At 35.1% G+C, this 15,072-nt stretch overlaps 1 protein-coding gene and 1 pseudogene across 1 annotated transcript; both read left to right on the top strand.

Moving 5' to 3' along the window:
* The first annotated feature begins 2,694 nt into the window (after window positions 1-2,694).
* LOC104659421 (putative olfactory receptor 2B3) lies at window positions 2,695-3,780 on the top strand. The gene has a single exon (XM_010359499.2). The coding sequence runs from the start codon at window positions 2,754-2,756 to the stop codon at window positions 3,693-3,695; it is 942 nt and encodes a 313-aa protein (XP_010357801.1). The 5' UTR covers window positions 2,695-2,753; the 3' UTR covers window positions 3,696-3,780.
* A 7,447-nt stretch (window positions 3,781-11,227) lies between these two features.
* Window positions 11,228-11,836, top strand: LOC104653698 (annotated as a pseudogene).
* The last annotated feature ends 3,236 nt before the right edge of the window (window positions 11,837-15,072 follow it).

Below are 15,072 nucleotides of genomic sequence, written 5' to 3'. Positions count from 1 at the left end.
ATGAGTGGGAAGGACCTCTCAAGAACATCTCATCTACATCCCTGCCTCTGAGTTACATCATGTTAAATAATCAGAATGCCCAATTTGTTTCCTGGGAAACTTGAAATCAATATCAAGTATTTTCAATGATTCCAAAAATCCTTCGTATCTTTTCAGCCTTTTGAATGAAGTTTTGCTCATTATATCTCCGTACATGAAAAGAGTCAGTGGGATTTAAGATTTCTTTTGAATCGTGTAGAAAATAAAAATAGGAAAAAAGTTAACATGACAGTGGAATCAACATGTTCTTGTCAAGAGGTAAGTTCATTTTCTGATAATGTAAAAGAGAAATTGGTGCCATATAAAATATGAAGAAAATAAGAGAAATTAATAGTGCCATATAAAATGTGAAGAGAAGAGGATGTGAAAAAATAGGAGTAGAAAATAACAGCTACTGAACAGGGTCCTCTTTTATTCCATGCCCTTTAGATAACCAGATATCACCTACTATATTGATTTAACTTCCATTTACTGGAAAACTATGTACTCAGTATATCATGCTAGGAACAAAGAAAAAGTGATATATACGTTCAATCATTTGATATTATAATATTATGAAATTATAACAATCACTTGAACCACCAATAGTAAGTTACTTGTATGTTTTCTCATGTACAAGACAAGCTGAGATAATGATACAGTATTACTACTAATGACTTATTAGTGATTAATAGTAATGATACTACTATTGATATCAAGCTCACATTCATTAAATGCTTAGTATATTTGGGGCAGGGTCCTGAGTTCAGATGTGTATACATCGTCTCACTTGAGCTTCATAATACTCTCTTTTTATCAATTCAGAGATTGTTTTTTAAAGTAGCAGAAGGATGCTCATCCATTTGCCCAGGATCACACAATCCAGTAATAAAAAACTGGCAGATTCTAGCTCCAGAGGCACTGTACCTAACAGCTAACTTTTAACAGTGATTTTTTTTAAGGCTACTAAATAGAAAGATAATGTGATGCTTTCTTCTTGTTTTTATTTGTTTCTTCAATAATGAAAAGTTATCATCTTTTATATTTTCACCAGCATTTTATGTTGTTTTCTTCCCCAAACTGCTTAGTTATGTCCATTGCTCATTTTTTTTCTATTGGACTTTTGATCTTTTTCTTCTTATTATGTAATGATTCTTTATATTTTAAAATAATAACCATTTTTTCCATAAACTGTATATTTTTCTGTCTTGCCATTTATGTTTTATCTTTCTGTGTAGTCTTTTTCTCACATAAAAAAGTTTATTAATGAGTAAAAATTATATATATTTATAGTGTACAACATGATGTTTTGATATATGTGTACATTATAAAGTGGCTAAATCAAGTTATTTAACGTATGTATTACCTTACATAGTTATCATTTTGTAAATTTACTTCAACATTCAAAAAAGCCTAATGTCATATTCTCTTTTATTTTTCAACCAAAGGTGTACTACTGTTATTTGTTAAGAAATAATGTGTATCTATAGCTAAAAAAAACATATATAGTGGAATAAGTTAAAAATATTAAAGTCATCTCTGTTCATTTTCATTTAGACATTCCGTTATCAAATTATATTTTATACATCATTGTTTTTACTCTGGAAAAGCTGTCTCATTCTGTGGTAAGTTGTGTCAGTGCTTACTTTCTCTTCACTCTTCAGTCTATCTATTTTTATGCTTGCAAATTCAAATGGTGTAAATCATCTCAATGACATTTCATTTAAACATACAAAGTAGACTGAAGAAATTAAGTGCACTTAGGTTATATAACTAAATAACTGATGACTTTTACAGACTGAAGAAGATCAACTTGAATATATGACTTTTGGTTTGTGGCTGTTTTAATTTATGACCACTCTTGTGCTGTATGCAGTCATTCTTTTTGTACTATCTGTGTATTTAGGGGGAAATATGGTATAAAAGAAAGAATGGTCTTTAAATCTTAGGTGTTAGTCTTGACCTCGCCATTAATGAGTGTGCAAATTATTTATTCTTGCTGAATCACAGGAATAATAAAATGTAAACCATGACTGTGAGGGGTTGCAGTTTCTGGCACATTTTAAGTAAAGCAACATTTATGTTATCAGTTTTATTATTTTAATTAAGGTATTTGCAGATGGGGAGATGACACCTATGGTCATTACTGTATATCACAAGTAACCATAATTTTATTACTAATACCCATGGTAGTTCTTTATGGAAATGGACCTACATGCATGGCATTTACGAGAAAGACACAACTCAAAAAAATCACATCGAGATGTTACTGAAAGAAGCAAAATTTCTTTAGATCAATTGCAGATTTATATTCAACACTTAAAACCTCTATATTAGCATTTTCAGTCCAAATTTAAAATAATTGGAGTAAAAGTAGTATTTCTTTCTAAACTATTTATTAAGATAGGTTAGGAAGTAAGAAGAAGAGAGAACATAAAATGCATTGAGAACTCACAATTTTCCATGTGTTGTGCATATGTTATATACTTTGTTATTTAAATGTAATGATTTCCTTTGAAATAATTTAAACACTACTGAAAACACAGAAACTACTTTTAAGCTTAAACGTAATCATATTATATTTCACACGGGCTTTATTCAATTGACTGTAAATTGTATTTGATGATGAGCTATTCATTAAATTTAATTCCGTTCCAATAAGAGTATTCAATAAACATACATTGATTGCTTTCCTATCTTACATTTTTTTAGGAGTGCGAAATAAGTGAGTCATCATGAATTGGGCAAATGAGAGCTCCCCAAAAGAGTTTATACTACTTGGCTTCTCAGATAGGGCTTGGCTACAAATGCCCCTTTTTGTGGTCCTGATAATATCATACACGACCACCATATTTGGCAATGTGTCCATCATGATGGTGTGCATTCTGGATCCCAAACTTCATACGCCCATGTATTTCTTTCTCACTAATCTCTCCATCTTAGATCTCTGCTATACCACAACTACAGTCCCTCATATGTTGGTAAATATTGGTTACAACAAAAAGACCATCAGCTATGCTGGCTGTGTGGCCCAACTCATCATCTTCCTGGCCCTGGGTGCTACTGAGTGTCTCCTTCTGGCTGTTATGTCCTTTGACAGATATGTGGCTGTTTGCAGACCCCTCCACTATGTAGTCATCATGAATTATTGGTTCTGCTTAAGGATGGCAGCCTTCTCATGGTTCACTGGTTTCAGCAACTCAGTGCTGCAGTCTTCCTTGACTCTTAACATGCCACACTGTGGTCACCAGGAAGTGGACCACTTTTTCTGTGAGGTGCCTGCACTTCTCAAGTTGTCATGTGCTGACACAAAGCCTATTGAGGCTGAGCTCTTCTTCTTTAGCGTACTAATTCTTCTAATTCCAGTGACATTGATCCTCATCTCCTATGGCTTCATAGCTCAAGCAGTATTAAAAATCAGGTCAGCAGAAGGACGGCGAAAAGCATTTGGGACATGTGGATCCCACATGATTGTGGTGTCTCTCTTTTATGGAACAGCCATTTATATGTATCTACAACCTCCTTCATCCACCTCTAAGGACTGGGGAAAGATGGTTTCCCTCTTCTATGGAATCATCACACCCATGTTGAACCCCCTCATCTACAGCCTTAGAAATAAAGATATGAAGGAGGCCTTCAAAAGGTTGATGCCAAGAATCTTTTTCTGTAAGAAATAAGAAGTACTCCATTGTGATGAGAATCTTCTTAGTCTTTCCTTATCTTCAAGGATGGTAATGACCTTTGAACTCATTTTCCAGGCTCTGGTGATTTCACTGAATTCTATCAACAGTTAGAAAATCCTTCCTCTGTTGGCCGGGCGTGGTGGTTCACGCCTGTAATCCCAGTACTTGGTGGGGGCCAAGGTGGGCAGATCACCTGAGGTCAGGAGTTCAAGACCAGCCTGGCCAACATGGCAAAACCCTGTCTCTACTAAAAATACAAAATTTAGCAAGTCATGGTCGTGCGTGCCTGTAATCCCAGATACTTGGGAGACTGGGGCAAGAGAATCACTTGAACCCAGGAGTCAGAAGTTGCAGTGAGCCCAGATCGCACCACTGCACTCCAGCCTGGGCGACAGAGTGGGAATCTGTCTCAGGAAAAGAAAAATAAAAGAAAGAAAGGAAAAGTCTCCTTCTGTTTAGGAAGCAATGCTGAACCCATATGACATGTCTTCAAAGTTAGAAACTCCTTTCTTTTCAGAAGTTCCTCCAATGTACTCTGTTCCTTGAGACAAGTCATGCCAATTTCCTATCAACTTCAGAGTAGTCAGGAGACTTTGATGGATTGCCTTCCCTCTTGTATACTATTATTCTACAACCATCCTGTCTACGCCTTTAGTTAGGGATTTTAATATCTTTATAACTAAATTACCAGTTATTCCAAGCCAAAAATTATTCCATCAGAATCAAAGTCTTCAAACACTTTGAACTCTCTCATGTCTTGATAAAATTCATCATATGCACCTTTTCAGAACTGTTTTAGGTGTGTAATTTGGCTTCAATCTAGCTGGGTTTGTTTTTGTTTTGTTTGAGAATGAATTTCCCTCTTGTTGCCCAGGCTGGAGTGCAATGGCACGATCTCGGCTCACTGCAACCTCCACCTCCTGGGTTCAAGCAATTCTCCTGCTTCAGCATTCCGAGTAGCTGGGATTACAGATGCTCGCCACCACACCCAGCTAATTTTTTGTATTTTTAGTAGAAACGGGGTTTCATCGTGTTGGCCAGGCTGGCCTCGAACTCCTGACCTCAGGTGATCCACCCATCTCGGCCTTCCAAATTGCTGGGATTACAGGCATGAGCCACTGCACCCAACCAATCTAGCTGGTTTTAAACCTGCTAAGTGTGTGCATCTCAATCTGGAAACCTTAAATGTCAGTTGAGTTTTATTTCAAATTCTATTTTCAATTCATCTGTTTATTCCTCTGGATAGCATTTCTCCTTTCTTCCCCTTTTGTTAAATTCCTTATTTGTCCCAAGTTCTACCTCAGGTATGTGGAATCTTTTCTAAATTGTAGAGCTAATTAAAGAAATGTTAATGGGAATCATTTTTTCTCATATTGAACTGAATTAGCTTACTCTGTATTTGTGGTAGTCATTCAATAAACGTTTATTGTTCACAAGACAGCAGTAGTCCAGAGAAGAAATATCACAGTTCCTCTGCTGAAGAAATGTGCTAGCTCCAGAAGGCAATGATCCTTAAACTGAGACATTTGAATGATTGTTTACCGTTAGTAATATAAGGACACAGATGAGGCAACATTTTGGGCAACAGAGAAAGATTTACAAAACAAAGCATTTCATCATTACAAGTAATTTAGTACAGTTAAGCAATACAAAAACATGCAAGATGAGGCTGGTGATGTAATATAATTATATATTATATATAGTTCTATATCACATATAATTATGTAATATAATTATATATTAGATATATTTATGATAATATAATTATATATTATATACTTATAATTATGATACTATTATATATTAGATAACTATAATATAATTATACTATAATTATATATAATTATAATTATAGTATAATTATATATAATTATATAATTATATATAAAATATAATATAATTATATGATTTTATATATATAATATATAATTGTATAATTTATATATAATATAATTATATATTTTATATTATAGAATTATAATTATGATTATATGATTATATATTATATAATTATAATATAATTATGATTATATAATTATATGTTGTATAATTATACTATAATTATATCTAATATATAATATAATAATATTTAAATGACATTTCAAATAAGTGGAAAAAGAAGAGACTGAAGAAACATCTGTTGAGTTTTATTTCAAACTTTATTTCAATTCATTTCTTTATTACCCTGGATAGCATTTCTCCATTTTCCCTTTTGTCAAATTCCGTATTTGTCCCAGCTTCTACCTCAGGCATGTGGAATGTCCTCTTAATTATAGAGCTAATTATAGAAATGTTAATGGGAATCATTTTTCCTATATCGATCATATCTTGATAAAACACAAAAAAAGAAAGAACACAAACGGACCCACCTTTTACTTGGACCTCTGTTATTACCCAAGCTACCTTTATGCACTTCTCCCAACTCCCTACCAATGGAGTTTGGGTTTTTCTCATGTGCATTATATCAGAAAATACTCCCATGTTTTCTGGTATTTAAAACATAATTGAAATAGCTGTAAATTTAATTTCACCATGGAAGTATATTAAAATCCCTTTAACCACTTTTCTATTGTTGAACATTTACACTCCTTGTTTTGATTATTGTAACTACTACTGCCAATAATTCAATATGAATCTGTATCTAAATGTCAGTTTATATTCTTGCCTAATGTTTTCCAATTGCTTACTATACATACAGATTTTGCTATTTGCCAGGTATTCGCTGGTGAGTAAGACAGACACAATTCCTCCCCTCACAACCTTTATAGTCTAGTGGGAGAAAGAAAACAAATAATAATACTAAACATGTAATTACAAGTTGTACTAAGTACTATAAAGTAAAAATGACAAGGTTTCATGAATAAAATGGATGAGTGATTAGTTTAAACCAGGAAAGGGTAAAGGAAAGCTCTTCTAGAAAGTGTCATTTAGGCTCAGATCTATAAGTGAAGTAGTAAATTCTTCAGAGTAGATGAAACAGCATGTGCTAAGGCCTTAATCTGGCAGGAAGTGTCTTAACCACAAGGGTTCTTTTTATTGTCATCTTTTTATTTAATGTAGTTTACTATATTTTACATTTATAACATATTTTAATATAATTTTTAAAGTCACAAGTATAATACAGAACTTTAAATACCCTTTTCCAGAGTCACCATTCATTACATTTGTCTTACTTTTATACATATATAATATATAAATATAGTTTTCATATCTATGAAATTTTTTCCAAACTTTTTATTGCGACATACACTTTAGTGTGTAGTTGCTAAGGACATTAACTTATATACATAGCCAGTACAATCATCAAAAATGGAACATTTTACAGTCATATAACTATTATGTAATCAATAGTTCATATTCAGATTTTGTTAATTACCTCCAAAATGTTCTTTATATTTTCTCCCATTCAGGAACCAATCATGATGCAACATTTCAGAAAAGTGTATAAGGATAATTTGTCTTAAAATCGATGCTGTTCAGTTTAGTCACTTGACTAACATGGTGTCCCCGAGATCTCATTATGCTTTTTCCTTAGAAATTAATAAGTAATTTGTGGGAGACAGCGTAATTATGTAAATATCTTAAACTTTTACCCACCAATTTTAACATCTATTAATAATTCTCCAAACCTAGTATGCCGTATTTATTAGTTGATGTACCATAAGAGTTTTCCCTTTTCCCCCTTTATTTATTCACTTTTTAATATTTTTTATCAGTATGTACTCATAAATTTCTATTTTATATCACTATTTTACCTTTTTTTATTATCATAGTTTAAGTTCTGGGGTACATGTGCGGGACATGAAGGTTTGTTACGTAGGCATACATGTGCCATGGTGGTTTGCTGCACCCATTGACCCGTCACCTACATTAGGTATTTCTCCTAACGCTATCCCTCCCCCAGCCCCCCATTCCCGACAGGCCCCAGTTGTGATGTTCCTCTCCCTGTTCCATGTGTTCTCATTCTTTAAGTCCCACTTATGAGTGAGAACATGCAGTGTTTGGTTTTCTGTTCTTGTGTTAGTTTGCTGAAAATGGTGGTTTCCAGCTTGAGGCTTGCTCTGTCGCTAGACTGGAGTGCAGTGGGAGATCTCAGCTCACTGCAGCTTCTGCCTCCTGGGTTCAAGCGATTATCCTGCCTCAGCCTCCTGAGTAGCTGGGATTACAGGTGCCTGCCACCATGCCCAGCTAATTTTTGTATTTTTAGTAGAGACCGAGTTTCACCATGTTGGCCAGGTTGGTCTCAAACTCCTAACCTCAGGTGATCCACCCGCCTCGGCCTCCCAAAGTGCTGGGATTACAGGTGTGAGACACTGCGCCCAGCCCACTATTTTACTTTATTTTGGTACTCAAATTGTCCCAGATGTGACCAATGTAAGCCCTTCAAGCTGTGCTAGTGTTTCTAATTCACAGGTTATGGAGACATATTTTTTAATTCTACATTCATGCTTTGCTCAGTATAGATAGAATATTTTCTTATATTTCAGAGTTACTTATTCTCCGTGGAGCCCTAATTTCAGACTTCCCCAAAGCAGATGAAGTTCCTTAGGTCTTTGCCTAAGAGATCATAGTAATTTTTTAATTTCAGTTTTCTCCACCTCCCTGTATTCTTATTCAATACGACATTTTTTGTGTGGTAGGGTGGTGTATTAGGTAGAATTAGGTCTAACCATAACTGATGGAAAACCTAAAGTAACAGTGCCTTTAACAAAACAGAAATTTATCTTTCTCTCTCACTTAAAATCAATCCAGAGGCAAAGATCCATGGCTGCCAAGTTGATTCTGCTGCATATGACTCTCTGGAATCCAGGCATTTGATGGCTCATGAGATAGTGATTCTTATTGTATTGTCCAAGCCAACAACTTTGCTGCAAAGAGGAAGAGACCAAAAAGGAATGGCAAAGTTAACATGCCAACAATTGCTAAAGGAAGGTTTCAGAATGCTGCCCCATTATACGCTTCCATGTATGTCCCATTGGCCAAACCTTAGGCGCTTGCTCAAGCCTGGCTTCATGGAAGGCTAGAAAGTCATCTTTTTTTCTGAACCACCACATACCTAGATAAAATTTCTATCGATGCTTAGAAGGAAAGACAGTTATAGTGGAACATCTGATAGTCTCATCCACAGCCCACCCCTTTAGCTTCATAAGGATTCCTACACATTCTCATTCATATATATATGACATTCATATATATATGACATTCATATATATATATGAACTCATTCATATATATATAAAAACAAACATATATACATATATGTGTGTGTATATATGTGTGTGTGTATGTATATATATATACATACACACATATGAATGACACAAAAGAGACAGGCCCAAAAGACACAGCCCTGAAGCCTCATCAAGTTATAGAACAGAGGGTCGCTGAGTGACACATACTCCTGTCTCAGTTCTGGGTATACATGCTCCAGTTATCTGGTGAACTGTAAACTAAAAAGCAAACAATTCTACCACATACAGCATACAGTGGCAGAGAGGAAACTGGTTAGTTGCAAAAAAAAAAAAAAAAAAAAAATTCGAAAATAGAAAAGGCAGATATCATGCTCTACATCAATTATAATGTAGTGATGGATGAGATAACAAAGATTTCCTTTTCCAACAATAGAGTGTGTCTCTCCACTATCCCACAGAGAAGGCACAGAATATTTGGTTGATAATAATACAATGTATCAGGGTTTAAAATTCTGATTGCTAAATATTTGTTTTTAATTTCACAACCATTTACAAAACATACCCATTCCCTTCCCAACAGTGACCACTCAAAAGTGGTCCTGAGGAGCAGTATTAGAGCTCAAGATGGTTACTTCACACTCCAGCATTGTTTAATATATGCACCAATTATCTAATGTAAAATAATGAATAATAATGTAAATACCCCTCTCCATTGATTGCTTTTCATTTTTAGTTGTGCTTCTCTATTTCCATTTGATTCATTAACTGGATTAACTGTGTAGTAAGAATTTATTATTCGCTTTTCATTTCCACACCAGGTATGATGACACAGGAAACTAACACAATCAAAAAGGATAATGTTTTAAAATTAAAGCTATAACAGGTAAATATATATACCACATCCCTACATAAAACTGAGGGTTACAGAGAATAAGTCAAATGTATTCATTAGCTTCAATAATGAATTTGGTGGTAGTGGATTTAGACAGAAAAGAAATAAAAACAAAGGGTATATTATATATCAAATCATCACACTGTACACCTTGAATATATACAATCTTTATTGTCAATTAAATATTGTTTTAAAAAATAAAGGACCAGAAGCCAAATATAGTTATAGAATGCAGCAAATGATGAAAACAAAGTGGGAACGAAGAACAAGCCTGAGGTGATCGGTGTAAGCTTGGCTAGAAGGATTCCAGATTGTTAGATCTGCTGCTAATTGGGACGTATGGGTGAAAAAAGCAATTACTTTAAAAACAAGCCCATGGCCAAAAGTTTTCTGGACCCATATTTTCAAAGTTCTAGATTCCATGATTTTTAATCATGTTAAATAACATTAATGTATGTTAATATCTTCTTGACACAATGTTTTTATGGTTTAAATAAAATGAGGAACTTTAGTCAATGGTAGGTAAAAAGTCCATACCGTGTTGGGCTATTGTGGAAGAAATTACTGAAGACTTCTTTTGTCTATATGTAGAACTAGGATTATGATGGCTCTATTGTAGCAGAAATCTAAAGAAATAATATCTTGAGAAAACTATAAATAAAAGAACATTGGATCTTGGCACCCAAAATAATAATCTTAATTTCCTCCTTGTGATCCAAGGAAATTTATAAAATTGTTGAGGCAGATTCAGTTTCCTTGGAGTCTCTTAGTCCTGAGTCCATTTTAAATAACAGGTGCCAAAATTTATCATTTCATTTTACTACGGCAAGGAAGTTAGAGGGAAGCATACCCACTAAGGAATTACTATAATGACCCTTACCAAGAAATTTCAACTGTATTATCTGTATGGGGAACAAAGTTTCACAGCTTTATACAGTGAGTGACAACCCTATAAAGTACTTTTTTTTTAAGTACCTTTAGAACAAGGTCGTGTCCTTTGCAGAGACATGGATGGAGCTGGAAGCCATTATACAGGAACAGAAAACCAAGCACCGCATGTTTTCACTCAGGCAGTGATGAGCTGAGCAATGAGAAAACATTGACACAGGGAGGAAAACAACACACAATGGGGCCCGCCCGGGGGTGGAGAGGGGGCAGAACATCAGGAAAAATAGCTAACTCATGCTGGACTTAATACATAGGTGATGGGTTAATAGGTGCAGCAAACCACCATGGCACACGTTTAACCTATGTAACAAACCCGCACATCCTGCACGTGTATCCCAGAACTTAAATACAATAAATTTTTTAGAAGTACCTTCCTTACCTCTAAAGAGTAAGTAGGTTTTCATATCTGAAAATATTTGGGGTGTGCTCTGAGGGAGGACCCAGGCCACCCACTGTTGCAGGAGGAGCCCTTCAGGACATAGTAAGCATGAATAATGTCTTTCATCTTTGAGTGGATCTACAATGGCTTCAGCAGTGTTCTCCAGTTCCTGGACTCTACAAGAAATCTGGAAAACTTGTATTCTTGGGTTTGGACAACGCAGGCAAAACCACTCTTCTTCGCATGCTCAAAGATGACAGATTGGGTCAACATGTTCCAACACTACATCTGACATCAGAAAAGCTAATAATTGTTGCAATGACTTTTACAACTTTTGATCTTGGTGGACACAAGCAACCATGTCAGGTTTGAAAAAATTATCTCCCAGGAATTAATGGGATTGTTTTTCTGGTGAAATCTGCAGATCATTCTGGCCTCATGGAATCCAAAGTTGAGCTTAATGTTTTAATGACTGATGAAATAATATCCAATGTGCCAATCCTCATCTTGGGTAACAAAATAGACAGAACAATGCAATCAGTGAAGAAAAACTCTTCGAGATATTTGGGCTTTCTGGATAGACCACAGGAAAGAGGAACGTGGCCATTTAGGAGCTGAACACTCACCCCATGGAAGTGTTCATGTGCAGTGTGCTCAAGAGGCAAGGCTAGGGCGAGGGGTTCTGCTGGCTCTCCCAATATATTGGCTGATATTTGGACAGTGAAAATAAGAGTTTATCTTCTCTGGACTGATCCTATTCACAGCTTCTTCATGGACTTTTCTAATAGAACGAGGAAAGGTCTCCAATCATGTCTGGCGTTGAGAAGCCAAGAGTCTCTGTCAACTCTCTCATCACCCAGTGGTGAAATGTTCTCTTCTCCACACTGTTGGGGAGGTAATGCTGCCCCACATGCTGGTGCAGGTCAGTATCCTGGGGCTTGGAAGCTGGCAGGGTTTTCTGAGTGAAGCTGTGCACCATCATGGGGCACCTGAAAAGAAAAACACATCTCATCACTCTGGTTGATTTCAAAAGAAAATGATTCTATTTTTAAAGAAAGTGTTTTAATATAATTGATACCCCTTCTAACTTTCTGAGTCCAAAATTTACTTAGTCCAGAGTTTTCTATTCTTTTTTTAACTAATGAATGACATTTAGATACTTCATAAAATTATGAGCAGATACACACATTGGAGGCCAGAGCTCATTTGGGTGAACTCACTCCTGCTGAGTTAGCAGGTTGGTGAGAGAAGCTCCCCTGAGCTCACCTGTCTCTCTAACTGTCTTGGAGAAGGTGGTATTACCTTCTGAACAGAGAACTAGAAAAGGGGCAGAACCTGGCCTTGTAGTTGTGGCAGGTTTCCACTGTGGTAAGCTAGGGTCATTCCTCGTCAAGGAATGTGTAGCAGACTGTTCAATGTTGAGCAGATGATTAATAGTATTAGTTATTGTTATTATTCTTATTTATAAAGTTACAGACTTCAGCCAGTATTTGCTTTTATACTTTGGTGAAATTTCATTTCCCTCTATAGCACCTTCCTTTTTCATTTTCAGTTATAAAAAGTGACTTTCACCTCACAAAAGAGTTGAGAACATCTCTCATGTTGTCACATACTGCAGGTGTGTCAGTTACTTTTGCACAGATTCTAGCAGAAAACTTTTCTGAATAGGAAGACAGGACAAAGTTAACAGCTTAAGGGCTCTTAATTCTGTGAGTTGAGGACTTAAATGTATTGCAGCACTTGTTTGAATGCAGGAAAAATTTACTCAGTAGGCTTTAAAATTTCCATTTGGAGAATTTGGTCTCCATTGGATTTTTCCTGAGCTCTTTGTCTCACATCTTATCTCCTTAGATATCTATGTTGCTGGTGTTTAAAGTAAAGGTTAACCTCTGTAGCTTTTCCAGGTGTGTTTGTGTGGAGTTTTTTATATATGAAATTGCCTTTCTCCATTACAGAAATAAGCTGGGGGAAACACTTAACTCAAAAACTTTCTATAGAGCTGTTCCTTTGGAGGCAGCATCACTTATTGGCAGTAAAGACTCAATATAAAAGCAACAGCATCCCTACCACGGTGATGAGGACTGATTTTATAGCATTCCATTTTCTTAGTGCCACATGTGAAATTGGATTTTTACTATCTTAACCTAAATTCTACCCTAGTAGGAAAAGATCAAAAGATAGGATCTCCTAGGAAAAGACAGGAGATAGGAGATGAAAAGTTGGGAGGATATCTTTATTCTAATGTGAGGGTAGGGAAAATGTGGATAACATATTACTGGGGTGAGAGGGTATAGTTATGTAGTTGGAGTTCTCGGTCTTCCGTACTGACTTGTTGGAAAAGCATACTTTTTCACTGTCAGGTACCGAATGCAGAGGCTCAATAAAGTATATTTCTGGGAAGTGCATTTTTTTCATTTATTAGCAAGCATAGCTAGATTAAGACAAAATTGTTTGGAAGGAGGTTAAAGCCTTAAGTGAACAAATGTAGCTAACAGTGAATGAACTAGATAGTTAACTTGCATATTTTTTTAAAATTTCCTTTGGTTAAATGTTCCCCATACATCGCTATTCAGAGACATGAGAAGTACGATTGCTTCCATGTTGGTTTTCCTATTTTTAGTTTTGGATTTTTTCCCCCTTTGTCCCCAGTCGCTTTGTTGCAAGCTAGAAAACTGTGGGTTCTACGTAGGGCAGCTCTTTGTGAAAGTGGTTTATTCCACTGGAGAAAGGGGATTGAAAATCAGTTAGAACCAATGTATTTCTTGCCCCATGGAACACTCTTCCTGTAATAAGACAGCTGAAAGAAGCTGCTGTGAGGAGCTCATCTCCAAACACAGGATCAGCGCCCTGTACAGGAATTCTCATGAATTAAGATGTTTCATTCTGTTTTATTAGAGCGCATATATGTCCTATTTCAGAAAAAGTAAAACAGTCATTTACAAAAGAAAATAAATCTGTATCCTAAGCATTTTAATAAAAAGTTAAAGCATAAATAAATAAATAAACAATAAAAAGATTTGGGATCCTTTCAATCAAATAAATAAATAACTATTAAAGACCTATGATATGACATAAGGCCACTGAATACAGAAAGAACATTCAATCTTTATCCCCAATTAACATTGAATTTTGATAGAAGAAAAAGATTAATGTTCATTTGGTAAGAAAAGAGGGTACCACTAGAAACTATCAACATTGATTTAGGTAACTGCTGTCTATGAGAAGAAATAATCTATTTAACTTGATTGATTTAATCTTTTTATACAACTACATGTATGTTGTGATCTCCTTATGAAAACTTGCATACTAAAAAAACTATTTTAAAAAAGGCTACTCTGGGCACACTGCCTATAGGGTAGCCCTGCTCTGCAAGGAGCAGTTAAAAAAAAGTATAAATAAATTGACACCTATTAATACTAATACTAATCATTATAATTTAAAATATTGAAACGTGTTTGAAAAATAATCTATGGTACTGTTTGCATTTGTGGGCATTTCCACTGATTAAAAACATACGTGTACTGGTATTAACATCTAGAAATCATTATCATCAGATTCAAGACAAGTGATCTGAGTAATGTAAGGAAATAAAATGGTAGAAAAAGTAACCCTCCTGAGACTTATGGGAATATAAGGACATGGTTAATATTTGGATACAAAGTGAAGAAAAATTAACTAGAAGATATAGACTTAAAATCAAACAGGGTGCTGTATTTCATGAAAATAACAAACCCAACTTTGAGTATTGGACTTCATAAAGCGTTGTCACACATATGGTGCTAACTAATCTCCACAACAGAGCAAGACAGGTAAGGGAGGTTCTGAATATTTAAACAAGACCTAAAATGTACATATATTAACAATTGGGCAGTATACTAAATCTAGATTTTCTAATGTCATATCTTGTTTCTTTTCTACTATGCCAGTATTGTTCAAATTTTTTACCATTACCTGTAGTGA

This window comes from Rhinopithecus roxellana, chromosome 4, assembly GCF_007565055.1.
Source record: "Rhinopithecus roxellana isolate Shanxi Qingling chromosome 4, ASM756505v1, whole genome shotgun sequence".
NCBI classification, from domain to species: Eukaryota; Metazoa; Chordata; class Mammalia; order Primates; family Cercopithecidae; genus Rhinopithecus; species Rhinopithecus roxellana.
This window is presented reverse-complemented; position numbering and strand designations above follow the sequence as displayed.

Coding starts and splice junctions, on each gene's coding strand:
- LOC104659421 (XM_010359499.2), top strand. CDS start 2,754: ATGAATTGGGCAAATGAGAGCTCCCCAAAAGAGTTTATACTACTTGGC.